This window comes from Fusarium tjaetaba, assembly GCF_013396195.1.
Source record: "Fusarium tjaetaba strain NRRL 66243 chromosome Unknown NRRL66243_c0000226, whole genome shotgun sequence".
NCBI classification, from domain to species: Eukaryota; Fungi; Ascomycota; class Sordariomycetes; order Hypocreales; family Nectriaceae; genus Fusarium; species Fusarium tjaetaba.
The window spans coordinates 309,727-323,792 of NW_023501422.1; the positions used below are offsets into that span (position 1 = coordinate 309,727).

At 49.1% G+C, this 14,066-nt stretch overlaps 6 protein-coding genes across 6 annotated transcripts; 2 read left to right on the forward strand and 4 right to left on the reverse strand.

Annotated features, from left to right (window-relative positions):
* Positions 1–1,676: 1,676 nt before the first annotated feature.
* On the forward strand, positions 1,677–3,076 carry FTJAE_9884 (triose phosphate 3-phosphoglycerate phosphate translocator; the record flags this gene model as incomplete). Its single annotated transcript, XM_037356850.1, has 4 exons — positions 1,677–1,810; positions 1,885–1,952; positions 2,009–2,640; positions 2,693–3,076. 4 exons carry the CDS (start codon positions 1,677–1,679, stop codon positions 3,074–3,076), a joined length of 1,218 nt encoding a protein of 405 aa, XP_037203128.1.
* A 774-nt stretch (positions 3,077–3,850) lies between these two features.
* FTJAE_9885 (60S ribosomal protein L27-A) lies at positions 3,851–4,597 on the reverse strand (the record flags this gene model as incomplete). The annotated part of the gene is made up of 3 exons (XM_037356851.1): positions 3,851–3,858; positions 3,968–4,304; positions 4,535–4,597. 3 exons carry the CDS (start codon positions 4,595–4,597, stop codon positions 3,851–3,853), a joined length of 408 nt encoding a protein of 135 aa, XP_037203129.1.
* A 666-nt stretch (positions 4,598–5,263) lies between these two features.
* On the reverse strand, positions 5,264–6,061 carry FTJAE_9886 (tetratricopeptide repeat 36; the record flags this gene model as incomplete). The annotated part of the gene is made up of 1 exon (XM_037356852.1): positions 5,264–6,061. One exon carries the CDS (start codon positions 6,059–6,061, stop codon positions 5,264–5,266), a length of 798 nt encoding a protein of 265 aa, XP_037203130.1.
* A 1,074-nt stretch (positions 6,062–7,135) lies between these two features.
* On the forward strand, positions 7,136–8,410 carry FTJAE_9887 (4-hydroxyphenylpyruvate dioxygenase; the record flags this gene model as incomplete). Its single annotated transcript, XM_037356853.1, has 1 exon — positions 7,136–8,410. The coding sequence occupies one exon, from the start codon at positions 7,136–7,138 to the stop codon at positions 8,408–8,410; it is 1,275 nt and encodes a 424-aa protein (XP_037203131.1).
* A 426-nt stretch (positions 8,411–8,836) lies between these two features.
* Positions 8,837–10,296, reverse strand: FTJAE_9888 (transcription factor TFIIH chain p47; the record flags this gene model as incomplete). Its single annotated transcript, XM_037356854.1, has 2 exons — positions 8,837–9,677; positions 9,731–10,296. 2 exons carry the CDS (start codon positions 10,294–10,296, stop codon positions 8,837–8,839), a joined length of 1,407 nt encoding a protein of 468 aa, XP_037203132.1.
* An 856-nt stretch (positions 10,297–11,152) lies between these two features.
* On the reverse strand, positions 11,153–12,262 carry FTJAE_9889 (chitin synthase export chaperone; the record flags this gene model as incomplete). Its single annotated transcript, XM_037356855.1, has 4 exons — positions 11,153–11,701; positions 11,763–12,038; positions 12,139–12,174; positions 12,233–12,262. 4 exons carry the CDS (start codon positions 12,260–12,262, stop codon positions 11,153–11,155), a joined length of 891 nt encoding a protein of 296 aa, XP_037203133.1.
* Between the last annotated feature and the right edge of the window lie 1,804 nt (positions 12,263–14,066).

Below are 14,066 nucleotides of genomic sequence, written 5' to 3' on the forward strand. Positions count from 1 at the left end.
AGCTGCCGCTCATGGCCAAGGTGCAAACCAAGACGAGATTAGAGTGACGTATGTTTCTGTTTGGGAAGTATTATACGAATATAGACCACGTAAGTAAGGGCCAGACCGTCAATGTCATGGGAATGCAAGAATGAAGCCTCGCAGTCCAAGGAATCGATAGACCGAACTGATTGCCGCAAGAGAATAGCTTGTGAACTTTAAGGAACTCATGTATTATGTGAACCACACTTTACTTGTTTTTGGGTTTGTTTCCTTTACTAGACAGGATCTAGATCTTCCCTGAATGTATTTAGACGAAAACGTCCAAATCCGAGATGGTTCCGGCAGTTGGAGGCGCGCTCAACCGGGGCGGGGTGTGAAGGTCTCCATCGTTGACAGTTGACAGTTGGAGGCATCTGAGGGTAGATAATGAGTCGACAGTATTGTCGAAGATAAATATTCTCTTCTAGAAACCGACAGCTTTTAAAGGAACAGTGCTGTTTGAACGACAGAACTCCTCAATCTAGCATGCGTTTGTTCCTTTTCTCCCCCGCTGGTTCAGGTATTTACATACAATACTACTCCGTAGAACTGGGCCATTCAGCCACAAACATTCCTCCCTTGAACTTTCACCACCATTGCAAAGTCCAGATTCGCATCGTAATGTTTAATGCAGTAAGCGTACAGTGCGAGAACTACCCTCAGCTTATCTGGCAACGACAATTGGAGGGGCGATCTCCAACGTGGGCGGGATGATTCGTCAGGCTTGGCTCGGCCGTAACTAGCGGATGCCCCTGAATAGAACAACATCAGCCAGTTCCTGTTGCAGCTACAGTACCTGTACATAGTACCTTGCATCCCTCCAGCAGTTGCCCCTGTACACGCGTCAAATCAGCTTTTGCAGACTTCGGGTGACACACGGCCGGGGGTACCAGTACCTGAGCATGAGAATTGTCTCGTTCCCGTCATCCACTTTGTTCGTGTTCAACTGGCTGAGGGGCTTATTAGTGCTAGTCAGTCACTGCAGGGTCGACCACCCCGTGCTGAGCTTTGTGGCTCCTCCACTAACATGCATCAAAATGCTAATTTCAGTCTTTCAGAGGGGAAAACCCTTCCATAACATTTTTTTTTTTGGATTGCCGCGCCTCACCCTTGATTGATTCCTGGCTTGCCTTGCCTCCAACCAAAATAACAATCATAGCCCACACCACACCCCCTGGATGAGATTTGGAGATCTAGTCAACATTGCCTATTCCCCTTTTACCCACTGAAGTACCCTTCTTCATCCCAAGCCATCCCTCTTATTCCTTTTTTCATTTCCTCCCTCTTTCTTCTTCTCGTACCAGAGACGACTTCTTGTCTTGCTGCCTTGTTTCTTCAGTCTTTCTCTTGACCTTATCCCTTGCGAAACAAGGCCACCTTGATCCAAAGTCCAAGGAAATCAACCTTTTTTTCGCCTTTTTTCTCTTCTTTGAGACCTTGTCTCTCCTGGGCCCCGCCAAATTGCATATCAAGCACACCTCACCTTTTCCGATTCTATTCCATTACAGGACTCGGCTGTCCGTCCGCTCGTTTGCGCGTCCCCCCTAAAATCTGTCTTCAAGGGGTCTCTTATCTACAACCACGACTTTTCTCGCCGACAGCCTCAACCATCTTCAATCACATCCCTAACATCACCAACAACCAGAATAATCATAATGTCGGCTGACGAAAAGATCCGCGTCTCGGGCGAGACGCCTCGTGCGACCACTCCTGTTCTTCCAACGGTTAACCCCAGTCTCGAGAAGTCACAGTCTGCTCGCGCTTCAGTTCACCCTACATTCTATGTTATGTCAGTAGTTTTCTCGACTATCCCACGAAGTGACTTGACGATGCGCCAGAACCGTTACTAACCCCATTGTGCAGTGCATGGATTGGTTTTTCATCATCTGTCATTCTGTTCAACAAATGGCTCCTTGATACCCTCAACTTCCGTACGTTGTCAACCTTGTTGGGGCATCTGCTCCTTTGCTGACATTTCAACTTCCAGGATACCCCGTCATTCTTACGACCTACCACTTGACCTTCGCGACAGTCGTCACTCAGATCATGGCCCGATGGACTCCTTACCTTGACGGCCGCAAGACCGTCAAGATGACAGCTCGCGTTTACGTCCGTGCCGTTGTGCCCATCGGTATCTTCTTCAGCTTGAGTTTGATCTGTGGAAATTTGACATATTTGTACCTCTCTGTTGCTTTTATCCAGATGCTCAAGGCCACCACACCTGTCGCCGTTCTCATCTCTGGCTGGATTTTGGGTGTTTCTGCTCCCAACCTCAAGCAGTTCCTCAATGTCTCCGCTATTGTTGTTGGTGTGATCATTGCTTCCATGGGCGAAATTCACTTCGTCACTGTTGGTGTGCTCTTCCAAATGGGCGGTATCATTTTTGAGGCCCTGCGACTTACCATGGTCCAGCGCTTGCTGAGCTCCGCTGACTACAAGATGGACCCTCTCGTCTCTCTGTACTATTTTGCTCCCATCTGCGCTGTCATGAACGGTGTGGTTGCTCTTATTTGGGAGATCCCCAGGTGCTCGATGGCCGAGGTTTACCACGTCGGTCTGTTCACTTTCTTCCTTAACGGTCTTTGCGCTTTCTTGCTCAATGTCTCCGTCGTCTTCCTGGTATGTTTCCCTTGACAATCCTTGCGCAACTTGATCCTAACGAGACTATCAGATTGGCAAGACTTCTGCTGTCGTCCTCACACTTTGCGGTGTTCTCAAGGATATTCTCCTGGTCATTGCTTCCATGATGATCTGGGGCACCCAAGTTACTGGTCTCCAATTCTTTGGTTACTCCATTGCTCTTGGTGGCATGGTCTACTACAAGCTCGGCTACGAGCAGATCAAGGGCCACATTGCTGATGCCAACAGACAGTGGGCTGAGTTTGGTGCTCGCAAGCCCATTCTCCGTAAGGTCACCATCATCATTGCCACCGCATTCCTCATCTTCACCTTCTTCGGTGGTCTTGCTCCCGGTTACTCCTCAGAGGTTGATCCCACTAGACTGGCTAACGAGGTTTCTAACCGTTTCGGCATCAACGATGCCCAGCACGTCTAGAGTTCTGTATTATACGGTCTCAATGTGAAGCAAGACCCGGACGTTTGGTTGACGGGGCGAATGGCGATCAAAGGAACCTCTTTTCTATATCCGTTATTTCCTTATGTATTACGCCCAACCAAGTTGTTGAACTTGGTCCGAATGTGTCCACAGTCGAATTGACTTGGCGCACTTTTCTGTGGATTGGAGACTTTTTGATATATTCTGTTTGATTGGGGAAGGGAGGGTCTTATGAAGTGTAAAGCCATAGAGCTGGGCGCAGAGCGCGAGGTAGCGGTTTCATGCATGAACCGCATCACGAAAGGTCTAATTGATGTGTAACTCTAGACGGCGTTTGGCCATAGACATGTAGAAACGAAACGGTTAATAAAACCTACCATAACAAAAGTTCATTGATCTATTTTGCCTCTTTCCTTTCACCGGGTTCTGTATGTGTGCATGTAATGTACGTTTTGACGGTAAATTTTAATTCATGTTATGGATTTCGTAAACCTCGTAGACGTTCAACCGTCAAGAAAAAGTCCTCAAGGTCTATTCAACACCTCATTGATGGCATCAATTCATTGAACGCCGCCAGTGGTATCCTTCGGTCGGGACAACACGTCCGTCCGATCCGCGTTGTATATTGACGCTACAATCACGCGGCAAGTAGAGATCTGGTTGTGATTTAAGAAACTTCATATTGAGCCCATAAAAACCGGCGTTCCTTAATGCCATCGATGCTCTGTACATCCCGCCAACTCCCTAACCGTGATGGAGAAACGATTCCTTTTTTTAAAACTCTGCGGTGGGTGGTCAGCAACGCTCTAATTCATGTAAATGCGAAAAGCACTCGGCGGGTTTTGGTGCAGCTCTGCTCGAGTGGTATGGCGCAACGATGGTGTAACATACTGAGAGGGGTGAAGAACCATCGGTTCTTGCCGCTGGTGTATCGCTCCTCGAGCACCTTCTTGACAGTCTTCTTGGCATCCTCGCGCTGGGAAACCTCCTTGAAGGTGTCGTTGGAGACGGCGCCCTTGAGGCCCTCGAGCTCCAGGGTGTAGCGTGTGGGCATCAAGTGGTTGTAGTTGATGACCTTGATGAAAGGCTTGATCTTGTTTCGCTTCTCCTGGCGGGTCTTGGACATGCGGCGGGTGATCTTGGAGGGGTATCGCTCAATGCCGGCAACCAGGGCGTGGCCGAAAGGGTGAGGCTTGTTGCCGTTGTCAACGGGCTGGATGATGACAACCTATGTGAAGCATATCGAGTCAGCGAAATGTTTGTTTTTTTGAAAGAAAACGATGGCACAGAGCGTTTCCAATCATAGCATTCCCGCGAGTTCTGCGCTCCGTGTCTTGTCATATAAAACACCAATGATCTCTTCGTTTCAATCCCTTCCCCCCGACCCTATCTTGCTCGGATGCCGCAGAACTCGGGAAATGCCATGGAATAGCAGTACAAAATTTGTCGAGGTCGTACCTTCTTTCCGGCGTATCTGCCGCGGGTGATGATGGCGACTCGGCCGACCTTGAGGAACTTCATCTTGTCCGGCGGTATGTTGTCTGCTGGTTAGTGAAGTTGCGAGGAGTTGTCAAGACAAGTTCAAATTACGCACCAAAATATTTTGTGTGGGCTGGTGGCAAGCGAGACCCAGCTAGTCACATGACAATATTTCCTTTTTTCGGAGCGTCCTGTGTGAGGGTCCGTGCATGAGAATCTGCCCTGAACTTTTGAGGCATTCTGTATTACGTAAGCCAGTTGGCGGCTTCAATTGTATGGATGGATGGGTGGGTGTTAGGCAAAGCTCCTCCATTGAGCCACCTCACCTCATCAGTATTCATATACTTGATAAGATAGAAATCTAACAATGCCTGCACCAACATATATCATCTCCCGTGCTGCGGATCCGATCTTCGGCATCTTGATTGGCCTTTCAGCCGCTGCAACCAGAATCAACCGTGAAGAAAAGGACAAAGGCCGAACAACTCAACAGACTCTTGAAGCTGCACGACGGTAATCCCGCAAATCATTAGCTGCAACTAGGATAAAAACTGACTAACAACACAGACGAGTTGGACTTTCTTCCAAGTCTTCATAATTATGTCTGGGCTTGCTTTGGCACATGAATCACTACGGTTTTGCCAACTTTCAATACCATAATGGCATGTCAAGCCTTTTTCGATATTCTATCTCATTATATACATGCACTTAGTCACCAAAAGATGGGCCGTATTCCTTCTTCATCGCTTCTCGAACAATTTGTCCGCAGAGTTTCGCCGTAGGGTTGACACTTACGGCCAAACCCTTTGCAATTGGATTTCCATACTTTCCACCAAATGCCAGGTCTCGAGATGCGGCACCCTCGAAGTCGAGTCTTTCCCATTTGGATTCTTCGAGGATCCCATCGATATCCAAAGAGCGACTTAGCATTAGTCTGGCTGTTTTCAGATATAATGCAGCTCGTTGGGTGTGAGCCATAGACAGAGTGCGCGCAGCCTGAGGAGAAACAGGCATGCTTAGTGATGAAGGGGTAAGAAGTGCGATCGACGCTTCGATATCGCTCAATGCTGTTACAACAGCCTTTTTCCTTTCCGCCTGGTCGGGTGACTCTATTAAGGGCGCGGAGGTGTCTCTGGTATCGGAGAGCATCATCGCATCTCCATATAGCCGCCTAAGGATCTGTACACGGTTGTTTCTGGCGCTGGCGTAGTTGGGATACTCGGCAATCATACTCTCAACCGCCGAAAGGCTTTGCTGATAGCCCTTGACAGCAACATCTTTTCCTTCCTCAGATCCAAGACTCTTCAACTGGGTTTCAAGGCTCTGGATGGAACGAATTATGCCTCGCTCCCTCTCGATTACTCGCTCATATATCGTGGCATCCGTAATGTTTGGGTCCCGTGGTAATGAGGAGTCTAGAACGATACCGGCATATGGGTTTGACTCCGGATCCTTGATTTTCTCGAGGATATTGATATCGTGTTGGCTTAAGCATACTGATGCCATTTCGACTGTTGTCGAGCAGTGGCTGGGCAGATGAAGATAACTCAGTGATTCAATTTGAGACCTGCGATTCTGATATTTGGCGAGGACGATAGATTCAGGAAACTACCTCGGGAGGTGTAATTCCTTGGACGTTCGGAATCTAATGTGACGTGCTGAGCGACAGAGATGGCACTGAAAAGGGCTGGCTCAAGGGTTCTAAATATGATTCCTGGTACGGGCATGCCAGATAAGCCGACCTGCTTGAGAGACGATCTCGGCTTTAGCGGGAGGATCAATACTCAGGCGACTAGTTCTCTGCATTGTCGCGCATCTCTCATTCGCAAGGATGTTTCGGCCGGCTTTGCTGCTGACAGTTCCGCAGTCCATCACAGGGCATGCCGCCATAGAGTACTTGTTAAGCCGTGTTGGGACTTCTGGAAGTAATCGGCCAATGTCGGCTTGGGGCGGCTGGCGCCGCAGCGGGACGCTCGGCCGGGGAAGTTCCGCAGTGATAACCTCACAACCACCATCAAGAACCTTCGGCACTACCGCCTTTGAGATCGATCAATAGGGCTCTTTTGGCTCTGTTGATGATATCAATCAGACCGCCGTCTGACGCGGAAGCCCCGCGCGTGACCCTTAACCCTGCCATGACGGGTATGGCTTTGCTTTCCTACGCCGCAAACCCCATTGGTTCCCAGTTTCATTGAAACTCTGAAAGCCAACGAGGATGTTACCGATGGATATGACTGGTATGAGTTATCTCCTGCTTATCCTGGCAGGCCTTTCTTGGGCCGTATAATGCCTTCTCCAGGCGGAGCCGTTCCGTGTGAGAGATGACAAAGAAACAAGCAATACTTGTTGCTTCATGGTTAAGCCGGGCTTGAAGCAAATTGGGATTTCTTATATATACTCGGCCATAGCCCCCCATCTCATACATAGCCATCAATTCAAGTCAGTTAACAACAACTTCCTGTATACCTAGCTTCTCGAAGTCACCACACGGAAACAATTCGACCCTGAAACCCAAGTCTCAAACAAACATTTACTCTATTCTGATATCAAAGACTCACCCATCAAACCGTCTGTGTGTCAATGTCCCCTTCTGCCATCACCAACTCCCCTCCTCAGCAGGCAACTCAGCCTACTACTGTTCCTATCACTTCTGCCCTCGACCAAGCAGACAACACTTTTGCGGTTCAGCCGCCCCCTAACTTCACCGGCTATGATCACATAACCTGGTGGGTTGGCAATGCCAAACAGGCTGCCTCATATTACACCAATCTTTTTGGTTTCAAGCCCATCGCATATAAGGGGCTCGAGACTGGAAGCCGATACTTCGCCTCGTATGTCATTGAGAACAACGATGTCCGCTTCGTTTTCACCTCGCCTCTGCGATCAGAGGCTCATTTCCCAGACGATGAACCTATCTCCAAGTCCGACCGAAAGCTTCTCAAGGAGATGTACGCTCATCTCGAACGCCATGGCGACGCCGTGAAGGATGTTGCCTTTGAGGTCGAGAATGTCGACGGAGTATATCACAAGGCCGTTCAGGAGGGTGCTATTGCTGTTCAAGACCCCAAGGTCAGCAAGGACAAGGAGCATGGATCCGTCTCCACAGCCGTCATTTGCACATATGGTGATACCACCCATACCCTCATCTCCCGTCAAAACTACACAGGGCCCTTCCTCCCTGGCTACCGAACCTGGAAGAAACATAGTGCCACCGTGTCTCTGCCAGATGTTCCCTTGGCCCGCATCGACCACTGTGTCGGTAACCAGTCCTGGAACGAGATGGACTCAGCCTGCGCTTTCTACGAGCAATGCCTTTCCTTCCACCGTTTTTGGTCTGTGGACGATTCACAGATCTGTACCGAGTTCTCAGCTCTGAGCTCCGTTGTCATGGCTTCACCAAATAACATTGTTAAGATGCCCATCAATGAGCCAGCTCTCGGCAAGAAGAAGTCCCAGATTGAGGAGTACGTCATCTTCAACTCTGGACCTGGCGTCCAGCATATTGCACTTCTAACTCCCGATATCATCACCGCCGTCTCAGCCCTACGCGCTCGTGGTGTCGAGTTCATCGACGTTCCACCTTCATATTACACTGACATGCGCCATCGTCTCAAGACAGAGCGTCGCAACTGGGAGCTCAAGGAAGAATTTGAGACTCTTGAGCGTCTCAACATCCTAATCGACTACGATGAGGGTGGTTACCTGCTTCAACTATTCACCAAGCCCCTTATGGACCGACCCACGGTCTTTATTGAGATCATTCAGCGCAACGACTTCGACGGCTTCGGCGCTGGTAACTTTAAGAGCTTGTTCGAGGCTATTGAGCGTGAGCAAGCTGAGCGTGGCAACCTATAAAAGGGATGTCTCTGAGATGGGGCGTATCAAGGAGGGGAAATCAAAATTGCGTCGCATATGGATACACATAGCCCTTTTTCCATGGGTAGGTTTCAAGGAGGACCAAACTTTCGTTGGACCATGAGATGAGTTTGCGATGGCATATCATTATTACAATCAATACTGGACAGCGATACACCCCACCAGTGCCTCCGGAGCCATTTGCTCACAGGAATACTTAGACTGAAATGCAATAAAACTTGATGGAAACTTTAGTTCCTCATGCGCCGCTTCCAGGTCGTGATGTGTGACGCTTACTCACAGCATTTATGACGTGAATGAATGTTGCCTCTTCTTTTGTTCGCTCTTGGGATAACAACCTCCTCTCTCTTTTATCTTAGCTACACATAATGACACATAGATTTTTCACATATACAGTTTCAACCTCTAGGCCATTACAACATCACCGTTGGTATATGCAGCTGTGCCGTTCGGCTCACCCATTGAGGCCGCGGTATCTGTTTTGGATAATAAGCTCTGGCAGCCCGGACAGTTGTGGACAACTTCATGGGCAAAGACGTCACAGTCGATGCAAAAGTGTTGTCCACACACTTCACATGCATATCGCCCACTTTCACTGACGCCCTTGGCTGTCTTTGGGGCGCCACTGTCTTCTTTAGACTTGTCGGGTGCTTTGCCCTTTGGTGGCTCAGGGAATGGCGCTAAGCATGAGAAGCAGGCTGCAGAGCGATTGGCTCTAGTCCAGGGCACCTCGACCCAGTTCCGTAACGGGAAGAGATGATGATATGAGCGGGCAAGGTGCGTCGATAGAATAAGGGTGAGGTCGCAAGCTGGACACTCAGCTGGGATGCGGCACACACGAGCGCCACAACGGGTGCAGAGATATCCCTCTCGGAACGGCCGATTATGGCACGCGCAGTAACTTGTAGTCCCGTTAGGAACAAGTGTTCGGGACGGGAAGCCCATCATGAGAAGACTGGCTGTGCTCTGTTCCGCCGTGCGTGTCACAGGAGGAGTCGTGGCTGCGAGGAAAAGTTCGCGGAAATGGACCTCGTCCATCGCGATGTTATATTGTGACTCGTCACCGGCGTTCGTTCGTAAGCAAAGATCAGCGCAAATAGCAACCTGGGCGGAAAGACCGACAATGGAGACACGTATTCGATCCGTTATCAGGTTGCCAATGGTTTCATGGATATCCCCAGGGTCGCTCGATAGCAATGCGCCATAGATAATAAGTACTTCTCGTGTGCCGTGAGAAGGCGCATGGCTATAGCAAGTCAGTTCGACTATTCCTCTATCGTGGCCCAGTTAGAAACTCACAACAGAGCTCCTCGACACATCTCCAGAGCGTTCTGCAAGCTTGGGTTGCCCTGGGGATCTTCGTTTTCCAGCCCTTTTAGCTTTTCCAAGTGTTCTGCCGGGTTTCCTCCAACATCGCTGATCCTCACAGCAACTCCGTCTCGCATACCAATGATTCCTAGTTGCGAAATAGGATTTTGTTCAAAGAACTCTCGCACAAAGGCTGCCGCGTAGCTCAGCATGAGGCGATACCTTGTAGGTAGCAGATCTTTCTCGGTCATAGCGAAGGACATATCCAGCACAAGCACCATATGTCGAATAATTCCCCTTTGTAGGGGCGTCGTATCGCGTAGTAATCGCTTTCGCTTCTCAGCCTCAAGCGCTGTGAGACTAAGTATTCCATCTTCTTCCTCTGGTAGATTCGTCTCCCACGTTCGTTTCGAGACTTCCCATGCTCTAGCTGAGTCACCTTTTCTCGATTTGGCAGATTTTCCTTTCGCCGCTTGATGATCGTCGTCAGTGACGCGGTGATCCATGAGATCATCGTCCGACATGTCGGCGACATACTCCCCGTCAGAGTCGGCCATGATCGTGGTTGTTTAGATCGTACTTTGGTCAAGAAACGAAGAGGTCGAGGCCGATTTTGGTAATAGGAACGAGCTATAAAGTTGGAAGCAAGCCGATGGCTTACTTTGGGGGTAATGTTAGTTAAGGAGGAGAACAACGAAGATGTTGATGCTGGTGACGGAATCAAGTTCACAAGGCTGAAAGAGGTTTGCAGCCTTGCCTACGAAGATCCACTCTTGAAGTTTTAGAGTTGCACCTAACCAATCGCGCAATCACAGGAAGAAGCTTGGTTTTTCGCTGTAGTTTGGCGGCGACCGCTGCTACGACATAACAGCCAACGACATGGCCTGTTATTCACGTAGCTGACATTGGGGTAGGGTTAGCAGTTCATCTGGTTTTTGAAAATTCTTCTTTCAGTGTTTAAATGAACTTCGGTTTCTTATGCATTAGTCGCTCATCAGGGTATAACTTCGAAGTCGAAAACTAATAAATACTATATCCAAGCTGGCGTATAACAGGTTATTCTACAACAGCTTGTAGAATCATACAACCCAACAACTGTTCTTAGATCCAGGCCTATTGGCAGAACTGCAACGCGATCCTCCTTCCATATCTCAACATGATTCGCAGATAACTCTTCCTCATGTAAATACCCAACCACCGGTCTATCGAGTTGCGTCGCATAAATAGCCGTATAACCCAAATGAAAATCAACTTCGTTTTGCTCCAGAAAAAATCGTATTCGTCAACGTATGTACGTCGTTCGACCGTGAGCTCGGCCGCCGAGTGTAATGAGGGATATCGAAACCGAATGAAAAAGATACGCCACTGAACGCCGTCCCAAGAGAAATACAGCCAAAATGCTCATCTGCCGCATCAGGGGTAGGTGTTGGTTACCGGCATGGGCCAGTCGTCCTCAGTGATACTAGACCAGAAAACCCAAACCATGATAACGGATAACAGGGTGAATAGTGTCTGGAAAAGGGCGCCATCGATCTTTCCACTCGTGCCGTCACAGATATACTTGCTGATCGCGTAGTTGAAGACCTGACCGATGGCGAAAAGAAGAGCTGCGGCGGCAAGATAAATCATAGGACGCGTCTCGCCCAGAATTCGAATTACAAGGATAGCCTCAAGAACAAGGAAGGCGACGAGGAGGATCAGAGGGACCAGTTGGTAAAGGACGTAAAGGGCGATGTTTCGGTTCCTGGGAGCATCGTAGCTAGCGTCCCAGTAGCCAGTCCACGAGAAGCCAGTGTCGAGGGCGATGTAGCCAGTTCCGATAAGCAAAAGAAGAGCCGAGATGGCGATTAGAGCCATTGAGAGTGGCGTTCCATCGTCGATGATCTGGTATCCAACAACGGCATTAAGCATTAGAATCCAACATGTGGCAATGATCATGCCAATATGTATAGCAGAGAAAGCCTGATCTTGTTAGTACACTGTGAAGCAAAAGAGAATCAGCAGAAAAGAGTCGCGGTCTTACAATTCTCACGGTACTATTCAGTGGAAACTCCCCTACTGAGAAGATCTCGCATATACTGATGATGATGTAGCCGACGAGAAACATTTGCATCTCCCTTCGACCAACGGCAGCTCGCTTCTTTTCAGATCGCAACAGGAGAAAGACGGCGGTAACAATGGCAGCTCCGGCGAGGAGGATTGATCCTAAATTTCCAAGGTGCCGCCCTCCGCTCAGGGAGATACCCGTGAGCTCGCAGCCTCCCCAATTGCCATTCTGGTCGTGGTTCTGAGATAAGAGCTATCGACGATCAGTAATGTCCCCATTGTTCCCGACTCCACATGACGATATATGGCGTAGGTAGTAGGCAGTAGGCAGTAGGTAGGAAGGCCGGACATACATTACAGACTGGGAGAGTCGAATCTCTGCAAAAGTCCTGTTGCACATAAGTTAGAACGTGAACTCTGTTGAACGACAGAAAGTCGAGGACGTACATGAAAATTTCCAAATTCGGTAGACCCCATTGTGATTGCGGATGCAAAGCTCCTTGATCAAAGGGGGTGCATCCACAAGCAACCACAATTGGGGAGAGTAGAGTAGGTCGAGTTCGAAGTTGGAGTCGGCCGAGCAACAGAATTACAGACAAAGGAAATTCGGGAGTACTTTTAATCGTATAGGTTTCGTCGGATTTTCGTACAGATATATCAAAGATGAATATGTAGAGTAGAAACAAGGAAAGAGGATTTTCTCGGCCCCTGGTCAAGCGAGTGTTCGGGCGGTGGTTGACTTGACGGTGTCGTTGCTAGGACGGGGCTGCGGGTGGCTGGTGGAACGACAAGCTGTAATTTCGCGGTGTGTCCAGCTCCTCAATCGAGAATGTAGAAATTTGCGACAAAGCTGGCAACGCTGCGGGTAACAATTATTAATGAATTGATTTTGGTGAGAATAATTCTGAAGCAAGATGCGACATCCAAAGCAGGTCAGATCGTGACGTTACGGGCTGACTGATACAGGAAGAGATGGTTGGCATACACGCACGCGAAAGAGAGGCGGCAAGAGCCAATATAACATAACGAACCCAGCGGGCCTCTAGCAGGTTTTTGGGTAGTCTCAGCGATGGAGGACACCCAGTCCCAGGGTCGCATCACATTGGAAGCCCCGTCTACGCCAGACCAGGGCAGGCGAGCAGGGAGAGAGACTCAGCAGGGTTTCCTTGGATGGCAAGTTCCAATTCGATCCGTTGGTCAAGTTCGGTAGCCTTGGCCCGTGTTCCCTACCTTACCTTAGGCGCAAAGGTACGAATACTTCTGCTGATGACTCTATGTTTCTGCTTCTGTGTCGGCTTCTGCTTGTTGTGTTGTTAAGGTGGCCCCACGCCAACCTTGCGCTCACGGGCATCAAGATGCGGGCTCGCTATTCCCCGGTCACTAACTAAAACGCAGGTACCTACTGCTAAATGGCCGCTGAGTGGCTGTTGTACCGGGCTTTCGAGTAAACGCTAACATAATTGCAGTTAGTGATTGGCTCGGACTATCAAATTGCGATGGGCCACGCTTGATGAAGCCGGGGTCAATGAGATTGCTGTTGCAGGCATGAGGCAACCTCTTCTCGTGCTCTGAATTGATCAGTTGAGTTTGATCGAGCTTGTTCACAAAACGCATGGTCTGTTCAAGAGGGAGGGACTGAAGGGTGGAATGGCATTATATTGAAGTCAAGTATCCGAGCCTAGACGAGTCACAGGTCGAGCTGTTGTTGAGTGCAAAGATCTAGCAGACAAGGTTGTAAGGGAGACTCAGATAACGAAAGCTATGTTTACTTTGTTTGTTTCTGTTATACATTCTCGTATCGGTGAATAGTACCCGGACTGGCATAGAGCTTTGATCTTTCTGTGTCACATCCCACCAATCGACAGCATGTCTGGAGGGTACCTCATAGAGATGTGAGAGGCGTCATGCAAGTCACGATGTGGGTGGATGTCAGTGCATATGAACTCATTTACGATACAAACCAACCACCCCTCAATTTGATCTTAAAGAAATCGGTTATAGCGTCTATTTCTGGCCTGCATCGGCTGTCTTGTGTCGCTGGCTCCTGCACCTCATCGTTCACATCATCATTGGTCTCTGTAACTTGAGTACTGATGCCCTTAAACATACCGCTAAATACTGTGTAAGGATATTGGAGGCGGGTCGTAGTGCGGCCGTTTCGTTTCACTCGTCCAATTGTGGCCTAAAGTAAATTACTGTCTTGGCGTTGGCTTTGGGTGGCGCTTTATGCTCAATGCTCAAATCTCAATAATTATCAATGATCCTCTCTAGCGATGAATCA